The sequence below is a fragment of the Apaloderma vittatum genome, unplaced genomic scaffold (assembly GCF_000703405.1).
Source record: "Apaloderma vittatum isolate BGI_N311 unplaced genomic scaffold, ASM70340v1 scaffold7108, whole genome shotgun sequence".
Classification (NCBI taxonomy): domain Eukaryota; kingdom Metazoa; phylum Chordata; class Aves; order Trogoniformes; family Trogonidae; genus Apaloderma; species Apaloderma vittatum.
The window spans coordinates 2,443-18,051 of NW_009731143.1; the positions used below are offsets into that span (position 1 = coordinate 2,443).

Sequence of the window (15,609 nt, forward strand, 5' to 3'; positions counted from 1 at the left end):
CATTATTAGCTTTGTTAAATGTGCAGCAGATCTTTTATGTTGGCTTTTCATTTTAGTAATGACAGGTAGTTTGATAGTTGTATCCGTCTACTGCTTTTTAACTTAATTGCTTGCTATAGCTTTTCACTTTTTTATTAACTATTACTATGAGAATAGCTGTCAGCCTAAGTATCTGTGTAGTACTTCATATAGGATTTAATTTCTCTTGGAAACAGTGAAATAAATGCAATTGTGTACCAAATGACTATATAATTAAAGGTTAAAGAACATCAAGGTTAAATTCTGAAAATTGAAACATTTATTTCTCACAAAGTCCTAGGCTTTAGAGATGTTGTGTTAGGGTGGTGTAGGGCTGTAGGTTGTACTTGACGATCTTAAGGTCCTTTCCAGTCTTGATGTTTCTATGATTCTATGATTAATTCCAGTTCTCTGTGAATACGGCTGGTACGAAGATCCCATTCAAGGGGTCCCAAAGGTTTGTTGGTGAATACTTACTATCATATATAAAGTACACTGAAAATATTCCTAGAAATACCTTTTAAGGTATTTCCTTAAGACAGTGGCTAAAAAGAACATTCATCTGCAAGGCTAGGCTTCGCGAACGAAGGTATGGGAAGGGCTCTACCCACACTTGCTACAAGCGCGCTGATGGCTAAAAAGGTCGATGCGGGATAGGCAAGTCCGTGGCAAAAGGCACAGTGGAGTCTTCTTAGGTGGTATCATACAGTAAATAGAAGGTATTTCAAATTTTAAGATAATTTTCTTTTTTCCTTTGCATCTTATATTTATTTACAGAAAAACAACAGTTGAGCCCATCTGCCCTCTTTCAGAATCATGCTTATGGTATAAAAATAATTGCCTAAAGTATATTAATAGTGCCTGTAGCTTCCTCTGAAGTCTAGGAATGCCATTAGAATTTTTTTGAGAATTGCACTGCTTATATCAAAGAGACTTAGTATTTTCTTGACTATACCAAAGCAACCCTCAGTGCAAAGGCATTCAGGTTGCCTACAACACTTACTGATATTTCTTTGTCGAGTAATGTAGATCTGTTTCACATTTTATGTTTCTTAGTTTTTACTTTGAAGAAGCTGCAGCTGAGGCCATGTGTTGGCTTCAGGTTTTTCATGTGTGCCTCAGTTCATCCAACTGAACTGCAACAGAACATCTTCTTTTGCTACCTATTCTTAGGTTTTGGCCAGTTTTAAGTAAGCCTTGAATAAGAAGATCATTCTTGTCATCAGTTTGTAGTCAGTTTCAGTTTTTCCTCTTATAAGATAGGCTATTGGATAATTGAAAGTTGTTTATGACTAGAACATGGAAGAAAAGATGTTAACTGTGAAGGTTTTCTAATGGCAGGCCTTTCAGATGAGCGCTTTTCTTTTTGTACGGTCTCTCTTGTACCTATTCTGCAGGGTTACAGTTTCCTTGCGCTTTAGGACGCCAAGCCAGCCTTGTGGCTGATGGGGATGGAGCGGCCCAGGCTCAGAGCCTGAGGCTCAGCAGCTACATGCAGGCTCTTCCGGGTGCTCCTGCTGCTAAAAGGGGGAAGGGAGGAGTGTCTTTATTTCAGTTACTTGACTTACTAATTTGTAACTTAGCTGTGCTGATGCTGTGTAAGATACTCTTATGTTCTGCAGCCTAGCTGCTCGTTAGCTACAGCTTGGTCAGCTTGTAAATGTGACTATAAAAATATGGACAACCCCTTAATATTTTTACATAGCAGTACAGTGTTACTTGTCTTTATTTTTTAAAAAGCTTATCTGCTTCCCTGACGTTCTTGGGATAAAGCTGATGCCAGTTTTGAGTTATTGTGACACAAAAAGGTGCAGACTCCTCATGTCTTTGTGGTTTTGGTTACTGGTGTATCTTGAATTTTAGAGTTTCTTACTGAATTAATCTTAGAGCTTAGGTGTTAATATTTTTTTTTAAAAAAAAATACAAGATTGGTGTTTTTTAAACATACTGATAGGTGATGAACAAGCTTATACATAGGCAAAGAACTTGCCGTAATAAGCACATTTGTGTATGGTAGTAAAATGTTTTATATTTCACAAATGCATCTAGAATTGTGGAAGCTTACAGCTGTGTTAATGCAGCTTTTGTAGTTGTAAGATAACTTAAATAGAATCATAGAATCATAGAATGCCCAGGGTTGGAAGGTACCTCTAGAGATCCTCTAGTCCAACGCCCCTGCCAAAGCAGGAGAGATATTAATGTTGGATGTATGTAGCTTCGTATTTGTGGAAGGCCAGGTTCTTAATTTGTCTCCTCATCCTGTATTGCACTTTGATTGCAGTTAACATCACGTCCAGGCATTGGTTGTGGAGCATACTCTGGCATGTTTTGTTTATGCAAATTTGCGAAGCTTGATAAAATACTCGAACTGTACTTTCTATCTGATCCCATAGAGTTAGGTCTTCTCTTGATGACTGAAATTTCATGATTGTTTTCCCTGTCTGTGCCCTCTAGCCAACGGATTTAAATATCTGTCCTTGTAACTATTACAGCCACTGGGCTTGCTCTTTTCTTTTTCAGTTAGAACAAGCCTGAAGTTACTCCCAGTTTTTCAGATTTGAATATGGAGAATTCTTACAGTAGCATCAAGAGACTTCCATCAAAATCTTACAGCAGTTATTGCAGCAAAGCTTTGAGACAATCTGAAGATACTATTTGTTCTACATTGTCTATTTATACTTGGTTGACCTAAAATAGCTAGGAAAATGGTTCATGCCTGGCTAGAAAATATCCCCACCCGGTTACAGTGGATAGTAGCAATTTCTTTGAGACATTATTTCAGAAACAAAGTACTTACTCATTTTCACCCTATACTGTTTTCAAGTAATAGTCAAATCATCCAAACATGTCTAGTAACCACAATGTTTGCCTTATACTGGAGTTCCTTGCAGGTCTTCTCAGCTAACAAAATAGGACTTTATAAAAACTGCTAAAATTAACCAGCCCTTCCTTGTTGACCTCATAATATTGGAATAGACTTTCATAAGTGGTGTGTTTTTTTTTAAAATTCAGTGTAAATCTAATAGAGCACACTTTGTTAAGGTAATTGGATATGATGCTTTCATAAACTGCACCTTTATTTGCGTGATGATTTTTCTTTAGATTTCTGTCTCTAGTCAGGCAGTGGGGTGGGGAAGCATACGGTGTAGAATGTAAGAGCCTTTAAAAAAGTACTTTTGCCATAAGCTTGTTCTCTGTTATAGAGAACTAGAACTAGGCAAATATTTGCTGGAGACTTAAAACCACATGTGTGGTATTTCACCAGGCTTAGTTCAGTTGAGTATTTTTAGTATCTGTTTTTATTTTAAATAAAAAAAATGGTTTAATTCACAGAATTTTGTAGAGTAGTACCCCATAGATTAATATTTTGCTTTCTTCTGAAATATGCGGGGACTCTGGCAGGTTCAAACAGTCTGTAGATCCAATACCAAATCTTTTTGGGTTTGTTTATATGAACCAGCCACCTTTTGCAGTTACATACAAAGGGTAAAGTCAGCATCTTGCAAGCAGTGTTAGAAGAATTTGTGTTCTAGTATTCTAGTAGTTGAGGCACCTCCATAAAGAAAGCACAGAAACTCAAGTGTTCACCGGCTCAAATAGCATATAATGAATGAGCATATGGACTTTGCAACATTACTAGAAATAATTACCAAAAAAAAGTGCCTCAAGTCATACTTAACTATATTGTTCTTATCTTTGACCTTTTAATGGTCGATTTTAACCCCCTGATCTAAAACCCCTGGTTTTTGTAGAGTTCGAGATTTGTTGGTGCAATTTCATCTGGGTGATGGTTGTAGTGCTTCTTTGTATTTCAGAGTTGGAGCTGCCCCTGTGGTAGCTGGCATGTTTTGTGGTGGGATGCAAGTCCTTGGGTACAAGCTTATTCAAGGGCTGTCAATTCTCACTTTTTGCTGGATCTGACAACTTAAATTGGAACATATGGACACGTCAGATACACACTTGCAGAGTTACAACGTAGGTGAAGAAACACCTGGCAGATACCTTCACTAGGCTTTAGGTTTCTGTTGTCTTTTGAAGCAGGTTCACAGTCACACTCTTGTTCAAACATACTTTTAAGTTCTGAGTGTTGTCCTCAGATGAGAGGTGTGGTGTTGTTACAGGAGAGTTTCCTATTAAAATTGTAATGCTTCTCTATCACAGATGGCTGTGATTAATAATTAATGCAGAGATGGTCTTTGGCAAGAACTGCAACCTTACATTAAAACAGTTTAAATTTAAACTACTGCCAAATCACTTCTTTAAGTTCACCTTTAGGTGAAATAATTTTAGATACCAGTTAGCAAAGACTATTAACTGGGGAGGCATTGTTGCATTTTTAAATAAAGTCAAACTTCAGTTGATATTTAGACATCTTGCACAGGAGTTGGGTGATCATTCTATGAGAAGTAATTACATGTGACTTGGTGATTAATGGAACTCTGCATCTGCATTCTCATAACAGTATTGAAATACACATTGAAATACTCCTAACAGTATCAAAATATGTAATTTTTTTTTTTTTTATGGCAGCCTTGGACTTCTAACAACACATGCCTTCTTTTACAGGGCACAAAGCTATGGATAATAATGGAATACTTAGGTGGAGGGTCAGCTTTGGATCTTGTAAGTATATACATATACTTGCATTATAAGTGCTACTACTAAGTGAACCTTATTTCATTATGCTTTCCTGTCTCTTTATAAAATCTAGTCACTGGAAGCAGCTGATACTACATCACTGCTGCATTGTAATGCTCCAAGAAAGTGTGAATTTGAATGGTAGTTCTGTTATGTTGAATTTATGTTGATTTTTTTTGTCTTTACTCTTTGTCTCTAAGCATTAGGAAGCATCTGTTTTGTTGGGTTTTTTTCTCAGTGAAATGTAAGGCAATGGTGTTTTTTCAGTATGAGAAGTACTGTTCATGCCATATGTGGTGGTTTTTTGTTGTTTATCCGTCCCCTGTCCCCTCCCCCCAGTAGAATTCATTACACTTGAGTAAAAAAATGTTTCTTTTGGGATTTGTTCTCAGAAATGAATGAAGTGTGTGCCCACAGAGTACAGCTAATTTTAACTGGGTAAAAGTGTTGGCTTTTCCATTTTCAGGTATTTTCAGTGAAGCATGAAAGCGCCTTTTACTTGAGATAGTGTAGCATTCATGAAGGATGTAGCTCAGAGTACAAGAGCACAGCCCACTGTGTGTTGATGTGGTTTCCCCAGACTTTCAGTACTCTGCCTTGCTGTAAAACTTAGAGACCCACCCTTTCCTGTGAGATAATATAACTCAGTCTTTGTTTGTGGGATTCTGAAGGAAAAATATCATGTCTTCAGTATTACAGAATGGTGTTAATTATATATTTGCTAACAGTGGTCCTGTCTGCAAGAGCTGAAGTATGTGCCTAACCTCACAAGTCTATTTAAATTTCTTTATGAAATTACATCACATCACCTCAGCTATGGGAATGGAAAAGCACAAAAATTATGTGTAGCATATGGTAGTTTGTAGCTCTGGAACTTAGTCTTCTTGAGAAGGGGGCTGTGAGATATTTACTCTTTAGCGCTCTTGAGTAATTTATAATCTGTGAACTGTCAGAAACAGTGAAATGGCTTTTACTAGTGACAGTCGAAACCATGGAACCTTTAGAGGAATAAAAATTCCACTAGTGTTCTCTGTTTAAGTGCCATGTTGTTGGTTTGGTTTTTTAATAGCAGAATCACCAAACTTAAATTTGTTCTGATTTATTTACATACCAATCTAATGTGCAAAGTTTATGCTTATTCCATATTAGTAGCTTTATAGTAGCATGTTATGTTCTTGATGCAGAAGCAAACATGGAATAAAAAATGCTGGAACAAGAGAAAAATGCATCATTAAATTGAAAAAAACATAGCAGATAGACGAATTGATTTTGAAATAAACAGTTTCTTGAAAAATTCAGTCTGCTGTGTTTGCTCACTGTAGGAAACTGTGGAAAGTTCTAGTTTTTCATATACATTGCATGCTGTGCATACTGTGTAGGTTAAAAACTTAACAGTGTTTTCACTGTATTATCAATAAAGGGGATGTGAAGATGATTGTTCCAGTGGCAGCTGTCTCTGATAGAACATTGACAGGCTTAACAGAATGTTTCATGAATTGTTAGTTCTTTGCTGTAGAAAAATCTTTTAAGTTTAAGATTTAATTAATTCAATAATTAGGCGAAAACTGGATACAAGACTAAATTTAAATGTCTTTTCTCTAAAGCTGCGTGCGGGCCCATTTGATGAGTTCCAGATTGCTACCATGCTAAAGGAAATCTTGAAAGGTCTTGATTACCTACACTCAGAGAAGAAAATTCACAGGGATATAAAAGGTGTGTAACGTATTTAAAATGTTACTTTGTTAAAGCCTTTAGAAATCTTAAAAGCAGTATTTTAATTTAGGTACTCTGTTATTTCCCCTGGGCAGCTGCCAATGTCTTGTTATCAGAACAAGGCGATGTTAAGCTTGCTGATTTTGGAGTTGCTGGGCAGCTGACAGACACGCAAATTAAGAGGAACACCTTTGTCGGCACTCCGTTTTGGATGGCCCCTGAAGTTATTCAGCAGTCAGCGTATGATTCAAAAGTGAGTACGAGAACAGAGTACCTTTTCTTTGTATCTGCAGATCCAACAGAAATTACTGATTTTTGTGGTTTTGGCTCTATCAGTATGGATTGGAAAAAAGTAGATTTCAAGTTAACGGAGTTTCAAATACTAAAATTAAAAGTATCATTACACATGTCACCGTGCTTACGCACGTGCAAGAGCCATGCAAACTCACCAAGCAAATCGATGCTTTCATCTTTAGATTCTTTCAGAGAAACTTGCTGGATGTTTTCAGTGTTGTTCAGTAAGTTTGTTTTTAATTTCAATGTTTCATGTTTAATTCAAACAGTAATGAAGCCCTCACAAATTAGAAAGCCACCAGAACTTGTCAGTTTATTTAAAGCCGAGATGATGGCTGAAATTTTGCTCACTTCTCAGGTTTTTATAAGCAGCTCTGGATATAATTTCTTTAATGGTATTTCTGAGAACCTGTGTAATGATGAAGATTTTAATGCAGGTGACTGTTCTCGATAACTTGGAACTACAGGCTGGGTAGCTGTAGTACCTTTATGGTACTTTGTATGGTTCTTTTTCATGGGAGCTGTTGATGGGTGACTGATTGCAGAGGAGAGTTTCTCTATGTGAAGTAGTGGTAGAAAGCAAGCCACCTCCGTATTTTTCTGAGGATTGGGAACTGCTGCTAAAAATGACGATGGGAGGTAATGGTCACCTCTTCTCTCGTATATACACCCACAGGACAACCTAGAGACTGTGGCAAGTACTTCGGTGCTGGCATTGGACTTTTTACACCCTACACATGCAACCTTAAATAAGAGCAAGAAATTTAAGTTTCTTGGTGTATGCAAAGTAATACTTTCCTACCAGCTTTTCTCCAAAAGTAAACACGCAACTGTACTCACGCACATAAAGAAAGACTGTTGAATATCTAAGATGTCCAGAAGATACTACACTCCAGGAGACTTTCCCAGGATCCTTCAGACTTGAAGGAATCTGTGTACTTGTCACAAGCTTGCTGATAAGGGGGGGTACGTTGTTGTCATGTTTAGAGTTTCAGTGGTACAGCTGTAACGTGCTCCTTAGGGGCATTTTGGAAAACCACTCTACTCTGCTTTAAAAATGTGTGTTGTCCAGACAAAGTGAGAATAATTCCTCTTCTCCTTGCCCTGTGGGTAAATCAGCTGTACTACCCCTTCATTTACATTCCCACAGTAACCTAATATTTTGCCTTCCATATCTCCTCAGTATGTTGCAAGAGCACTGCCCTCCCCTTTTTCTTTCTATGCCAGAAGTCTGGTGGGAAAGCACAGAAAATGCAAGGTCCTTTAGACAGGATACACCTCAATTTCTAGACTAATACTAATGGATATTTTGGCATTCAGGCTGAATTTTAACCTTTCTTCTCTCCCTGCTTCAGAATAGCAGAAAACAAAATAGAAATTCATTCATTTTTGTAGTAGCAGAGATTTACAAGCCACATCTCCTTTCTCAAAACATTTAGCACCAGTATGCAATTGTTGATTGTGATACTTCAGTGATAAACAATGAGATCATTTTAATTTTTCAATATTGAGTACAAATGTTTTATTTCTTGTGTTCACAAGGAAAGGAGTATTGGAAAGATGCAAATTGCAGCCCTTGTTTACTCTGTGGGCAACTTAGGTTTATGACTTCTGTGCCAAGTGTAGTCAACCATTGTCAGCCACTTTCTGATGAGCAACACTTGTGGTGACCTTAATAGCCGTTGTTGCTTATCTAAAAGTTGCAAGGAATGTATATTTCACATGGGAAAAAATCTCTAAATTAGAAAATAATTTTATAGTTCATATTTTGTACAAAGATAGAATTGTTCATAATGCTTACCTTTAGCTAAAATAAATACCACTTCATTATTCTTTAGAAACTTAGACTGTGAACTAGGTGTTTCAGGTCTAAGTGGCTGTTGATAACTTCCTTGCTAAATTCACCAAGCAGTCTGTTAGGAAGGAAATGAAGTGATCACGAGCTGGATTTGGTACAACTCTGCTTTTTTCCTTTAGAGTGAGGTGTCAAACAAGTTTGAAAAACAGTTTAAAAATGTCAGCATGCAGTTTTGCTATATAAACGAAATCCTAATTAGACATAGGATGTTTGTGGCAGTTTATAGTTTGTTATAGGGGGGGGAAAAAACCAGGAAGACTTAATGTTTCTGATGCTTTTTCCAAAAGTACCTGTATTCAGGGGTGTGTTTAACTTGGTGACAGTGTTAGAGCAGTGACGGTGTGTAGCAAAAGTGATGTAGATGTTTGTCGTTGAAGACTCATTAAATCAGCCAGGTCTTTGGGAATTATAGCCGATAAGTATTTGAAAGGAATCTTTGTGCATTATCAACTTAGAACAAAATTTTTTAATATGTAGTTGCAGTATATGTGAAGATTTGAGTTATTTAATAATCCTTTGTCGCGATAGCCCTTAATTTTGTGCTAAAAGTAACTTTTCCCTTTCTCAGGCTGACATCTGGTCACTGGGAATCACTGCTATTGAACTAGCCAAAGGGGAGCCTCCCAACTCTGATATGCATCCGATGAGAGTTCTGTTTCTCATTCCGAAAAACAATCCTCCAACTTTATTAGGAGAATTCAGTAAACCTTTTAAAGAATTCATTGATGCGTGTCTGAACAAAGACCCAACGTTTGTGAGTAGATCTATATGTGTTTGTGCATACATAGACGTCTTGGGTTTGTTTTCTGCTCTCATGCTTGTGAAATACTTTGCTGGTGTAGTGTATCGTAGTTGATTGAAATTAATCTTAGTGACGTGACTTTACACTGTAAATGGTAGCTGTGTCTTCACCCTTTTGTTTAAAATACTGGAAGGAGGAGGGAGAGTGCTGAAAGAAATTACAGTGGCAGAGAGAGCTTCCTAAAATGCACACCTACCTGGGATAATGTTAGAAGAGAAGCTTGAGCAGAGGAGAGGATCTTTGATCTTTTTCTTGAGCAGAGGTTTTTGCTGTCTGACTGAGTTGTGCTTACAAGGAAATGTTGCACTGGAGAATTTTGATTAGTCATTTTCCTGGGTGTGTACCTTCTAGCACAGAAGGATAAGCGATGTGTGACTTGATCATATTTTTAGAGCACTTGTAAATGTGTATTACTGGCTTTTCTTGACTTCCTGTTTCGCTAATTTCCTGATACTAGATGAGTTAGCTCTAGAAGTAAGTTGTCTCACTAAATCTCCCCTATTAACATTTAGAATCGTTAAATGGCAGCAGAACATTAAATATTTAAAGTGTTTCTTACAGCGCCCTACTGCAAAAGAACTTCTGAAGCACAAATTCATTATGAAAAATGCCAAGAAGACTTCATATCTGACAGAATTGATTGATAGGTTTAAGAGATGGAAAGCAGAAGGACATAGTAGTGATGAAAGTGGTTCCGATGATTCAGATTCGTAAGTGTATTTTCAGTTTAGTTTTTGGTTTTAGTTTGTGTTTTGGTTTTTTTATAATGTTACTGAAGTAGTTTTGTTGCAGTTTCTCTGTGTAGTTAGCTCCTCTTCTTCTGTGTTCTTCATTGGCTTCTTTCCAGAAAACCCCTTGTTTGGACCTAAGACATAAGTCAAGCTGTGTGCTCATTACCTCTTTAAACCGTGTCTCCCTGAACTCAGTTTCAGTTCTGTTTAAGTGCCATGTATTTCCTAGTCTGAGGCTAGTGGTTATATCAAAAACAATGAATCATAATTGTAAGTATTGCAGAGCAAGGTTGAGGTGTATAAAGAAGTTTGCAAAATGCCTGTGAAACAACGTGCCTCCTGTCAGTCTGTTGCTGTTCTGGATATCAGATAACTGTTTTAAATGGGATGCCAAGGGCGAAGGTAAGCTTTATGGGTAGATAATATCTGTTTGCTTTGATCGTATTTCAGTTTATTCAGCCTCCGAAGTTGTTCTTTCATAGTTCAGTTAATGTTTCAATACACAATTTTCTTCTTACTTTAAGGAATACAGAACTAATTCATACACATTTGTTATGTATTTGGGTTATCTGTGCTTGCTTAGCATTATGTTGTGGCTAGTATTATGTACATCATACCCTTTTTCTTTAGGGAGTCTAGTAACAAAGAAAATAATTCTCATCCTGAGTGGAGCTTTACTACAGTTCGAAAGAAGCCGGATGCAAAGAAGCTACAGAATGGGACGGTAGGTACAGTCTGAAGAGTTCTTCTTTGTAAGTGCCGATTCTAAAGCCACTTTTAGGAATACAGTCATAGAGCTTAGTAATTATTCACCTTCTGTAAGAACTGGCTACCTTTCTGTAGTTCAAGAAATTATGCTTTTTTAGGGATATTTCCTATGCCCATGTCAGCTTTAACCGCAGAAGAGATCGTGTACTAATTAGATCAGTATCAGCTCATAGAGATTTGAATTCTGAAGACATACAGTATTAGAGAGGAAAAATTAAACTGTTTTTCTGACAATGAATAAGATTGTTTCAGGTATGTCAGGATGCATCTGTTTCCACATCACATAACATTTGTTGTTCAAGTGCTTTTTGGGATTTAATTGCACTTTCAAAACCACATAATGCTGTGTTAAATATAGTGTATATGTTGTACAGGAATATGCTAATGTAATCCTTGTTTGTTAACTTGCAGGATCAGGATCTTGTTAAAACCCTGAGTTGTTTAACTATGATAATCACTCCTGTGTTTGCTGAGGTAATTCTTAACTTAAAAGAACTTACTTGAAGTTACTGCCCAAGTGTCTGATAACTTTTATAAGTTTTGTCTCTTTTGATTTGCTACTCAGCTCAAACAGCAGGACACAAATAATGCTAGTAGAAAGAAAGCGATTGAGGAACTTGAGAAAAGTATCAATATGGCAGAAACAACATGTCCAGGGATCACAGATAAGATGGTGAAGAAACTTATGGAGAAATTTCAGAAGTAAGTTAAAGATTTTTTTGTATGCATTGTTTTAAAAACAAGAAGTAATTTTCTTTGGAAAGAAATTTTTTAAATTAAGTTCTTATGCATAGGAAAAGTTAGTTCACAGTGAACTGCGTGTGTTGGGCAAATTTGAGTAATGATAGGTGAAAGATCTCCTGCGTCCAGGGCTTTGAACTTCTGGCTTTGCTAGTTATACATAACATTTCTGTTTGAGACTAGAACTAATAATAACTGCAACTCCATCTGTTTGGTATTCTAGGGCAGCAATTTCACTGTTACACCTTGCTTCATTTCATTTAGGAATTTTGTTGAAGTGTATTTATAGCCAGTAAGGGAGAAGGAGGATCTTTAACTTCTGATGTTTTTTTCCCATGAACTAACTGTCGAGGTGAAGACTTGTAGTAGTTTAGTGACGCGAAAATAGCTGGCTGCTGTTTGCCAAGCTGAAACAGTATGACTAACAGATTCTTGCTTGTATTTTTTATTTGTAGATTTTCTGTTAATGACTCATCCTAAGAAACTTCACATAATTGACTGCTGTTTCATATGGACCCAGTGAAACCCACCAGACCTACTTCAAGCTTGGCAGTGCTTAGCTCATGAGCTCCTTGTGCCTTTGGATCTTTGCAACATATTGATGGTGATTGAGGATTTGAAAGAGCCTACTCAGCTATTTTGTGGCAGTGCACATGGTTTTATATTTTCAGGAAATTATTTTGTAAAGAACAACTTTTAATATTGTAGTTTCACCTGTTTAATCTGATAAATGTTGAGGTGCGGTTTTGCTTTTAGAAATAACCATTGCTTTAGTTCATAGAAAAGTGCAAGTACAATATGTTTTGATGCTATTTTGTTCCTGTACATGGGGTTGTACAGGTCTTTTGTATTCATGAGTTAAACTTTTGTAAATCACTAACGAGCTTCAGAGAAAATAGCTTTTTCACAAGCGTATACAAAACATGTAACGTAGTGGCAAGGGTATTGCTGTAGCACCTGCTTCAACCAGCATATAGTTATTGTGCCCTGACAAACAAACCTGCAACAGTATCTATTATAATTCTAAATTGGTACAGTATTTTAGGCAGCTCTATGATTAAATATATTTGAGAGCAATATGTCAGTAGTTTGCAGGTGATATGTAGCAACAGGTATATCCTGATGTACAGTATATGTATTACCTTTTAGAACAGGTTTTGAAGTAGTAATTCAATCTTATATCATCATGGTAGGAAAATTTAGAGCAATACAGTTGAGGGGGTGGGGCTTTTGGCAATAATGGACAAAACCTGAAGTCCAATTTAACTTAATTTAATTTTTTGCCTCTGAGTATACATGCCTGGGTGGAAGGGAGCCAGAGAAGCCGAGCGTCACATGATACATACCTCACGAGCAGGTATAAGTGTAACACCAGCATTCTGTGTGGTGGTGTTGTTTCTCCTGTAAGATATTTATACACATTTTTGTTCTTAAATACATTAAATACAGTACATCAACATAATTTGTTTATAATTTTCTGAAAGTGTATTTTAAATATGTATTTACCAGTTAATATGCAAATAACTGAGTTATAGATATTCTTTCACAAAAAAAGGTAGTACTGTGCAGTACAGAGTGATTATTTTTTAATTTTTTTCTTGAAAAGTAGGTAAGACTATAAAGTTGCTTTCAGTTATATATTTATGGTACTGCTAGATGGGTAATATCTTCGTTTCTGTTCTTTTTTTCCCTTTTTCAACCCAGTATGTATATTATGCTGAAGTTTTGAACTGGGATTGTTTTTCAGTGCTTAGCTGTGGAACTGTTGGTGTAAATTTATTTTTGATAAAGGCTGGGTGTGTTTATTTTATGGTTCAGACCTGCACATTTTGTTTTTGCACAAAAGTCATTTTAAAGAATCTGAAATATATCTGCCAAATATTGAAAAAGTAATGGTGTGCAAGTAAATACTGCATTTCTAGTCAGCTGTTGCCATTACATCGTTTTTATATAAAGGACACTTGTGAGAGATGGTGGTTAGATATGCCAAGGACAATTATTTTCAATGGTGCCTACACTGTAAAAAAAATTACTTTTAACTCCTTGTTTTAATTTTAAAAAAAATGTTTCTGTTTAAAACTTTCATCTGCTATATAACTGAAATTCAATTAGAATTTATATCTGAGAAAAAAAGTCTGGAAATAGTTTTTGAAAACAATGTTATGGATTAAATAAATATTTTTATAAATATAAAAGCAGCAAAAGTTGTAAATACAGTTGATCTGAAGCTTTACGAAATAACTGCATCACAGAAACAAGTTGTAGTGCTCTTCTAGCTTCTGTAGCTGTTAGTCTTGTAAATCTGTTTATAGATGAAGCTTACTTCAATGTTTTGGGGGGTTTTAAATGGTTTAAAAATAAATATTTAAGTTCTGTAAACTTTCATGAACTTGTTCTGTTGTGCGTTTTATTCTGGATTTTAGTAAATGTGCAGAGGTGTGGATATACCTTACAAACTTGTGTTCTAGTTCAGGAGAGGCGTTCCTTGTGCGGAGCTGCGTGGTTGCTTTCAAAAGGTTTGGGTCTCCCTAAGCTGTTCCTGTCTGGAGGACGCTTGCCAGCTGCTGTGCCCCAGGGAATGGATGGAGCAGCCCCAGGGGACGGTTTGATTCCGGTTGGAAGGAGGAGCCTGCGGGATGCGCTCAGACGGAGGTGCACGGCCAGCAACAACGCAGTAGAGATGTCGGAACACTGACTTCTGCGTGAGCTCCGTGTTGTGGAGAGAAGGTACAGAAAGGCCGGTGCCGCAGTTACCTCGGCCTTTGCTTCAGCAGTCTCAACCCAGATCTGGTTTTTAAAGAGCTCTCTACAAATTCCTCAGAATTAAAACCTGGTTTTTACTTCCATGTCACTTCCCTTAAGGTGTTCTTTTTATGTGGAAGACCGAGGGGAGAAGTCAAGGGAATTCCTCTCAGATTTTTTGACTACCTGGTGTCTCTTCTCTGGGCACACGGGGTCCTTAATCTATGCAACTCTATAAACAGTTCTGGGTAAGTGGGGTTACTGAATTATTTTGTCATGTTTGTGATACGACTGTAACAAGTTGGTGAGCTATAGTGCCTCTTCTTTTCCGGTGAAATGGGTGGGATGCCTGCCTACCTCATAGGACAGCGTGGGGAAAAACCCAGCCACATATGTGTAATACAGCCTCATTCTCTTACAGCACAGTCCATTCAAGAAGTCGTTTTTTATTGTACTGCGTATGGCATTTCTGCACCTAAAGTCTGTGACTATAATCTAACTCTTAAGAATGGATGTCTGTATTACTGATTTCCAGAGAACAATTGTCTTTTTCCCCACCACAGACATGTTATTGCTGAACTGTATAACTTAATCAGCAGTATTCTGTTGCTGGCAGATAGCTCTTGGAAGAATATATCAAAATATTCATGCAGGAACTGTCTTCTTGCTTGTTTGGTTTGCTAGGCTTCCCACTGTAGCTTGAGAAGAACTGATGTTAAAATAGCCTGAACTGCAGAGTAGAGAAATGTCTTTGTTCTCGGGTAGATGAGTCCTTTATCAATGTAACCATTCTTAAAACCCTTGGTCTCTGACTCCTAGTGCGCCTCCGTACAGTGAGCATGTAGTGTCGTAAACGCCTGTTCTTGCATTCGATCGAATGTTGATAGCCGAATAGGAAAGTATGTAGGTTCTTAATGTGTTTGCACAAAGTTTAGCAAATGTTAAAGGTCTGATTTTTATCACACCGTTTTAACACTGGAATAAAATTATTTTCCTCTTTGCAAAGTTTTAGTGGTATGTATGTTGGCTTGTCTCATTTCACGTTTTTCCAATAAATTAACACTTTACAGAGAGATGAGGTAAATACACTGAAACATGTCTTAGTCTTTCTCTGAAGCTTTGTATACTGTGTACATTTTGATGCTTTTTATGTCCTAAGATAGAAACCTCTCCCTAAAAAGTTGGCAAATGCTGCGTATCTGAATTTCAGGATTAATGTTATCTCTAAGTGATAGATTTTATATGAATTCCAGTAACTTCAGTCCAAAGGCACCGAGTAGCTTAATTTTCTGGCACTGTAATAC

At 36.9% G+C, this 15,609-nt stretch overlaps 1 protein-coding gene across 1 annotated transcript; it reads left to right on the plus strand.

The window, feature by feature from the left end:
* Positions 1-4,583: 4,583 nt before the first annotated feature.
* On the plus strand, positions 4,584-13,761 carry STK26 (serine/threonine protein kinase 26). Its single transcript, XM_009875075.1, has 9 exons — positions 4,584-4,641; positions 6,261-6,369; positions 6,465-6,622; positions 9,090-9,275; positions 9,885-10,033; positions 10,685-10,778; positions 11,234-11,296; positions 11,388-11,524; positions 12,019-13,761. The coding sequence occupies exons 1-9, from the start codon at positions 4,606-4,608 to the stop codon at positions 12,041-12,043; spliced, it is 957 nt and encodes a 318-aa protein (XP_009873377.1). The 5' UTR covers positions 4,584-4,605; the 3' UTR covers positions 12,044-13,761.
* The last annotated feature ends 1,848 nt before the right edge of the window (positions 13,762-15,609 follow it).

What these genes read in the sequence shown, in the direction of transcription:
- STK26 (XM_009875075.1), top strand. Translation starts at nt 4,606, where the DNA reads ATGGAATACTTAGGTGGAGGGTCAGCTTTGGATCTT. An exon ending in TGAACAAAGACCCAACGTTT is followed by an intron (nt 9,276 to 9,884) that starts GTGAGTAGATCT and finishes TGTTTCTTACAG; the next exon opens with CGCCCTACTGCAAAAGAACT. An exon ending in AGAAGCTACAGAATGGGACG is followed by an intron (nt 10,779 to 11,233) that starts GTAGGTACAGTC and finishes GTTAACTTGCAG; the next exon opens with GATCAGGATCTTGTTAAAAC.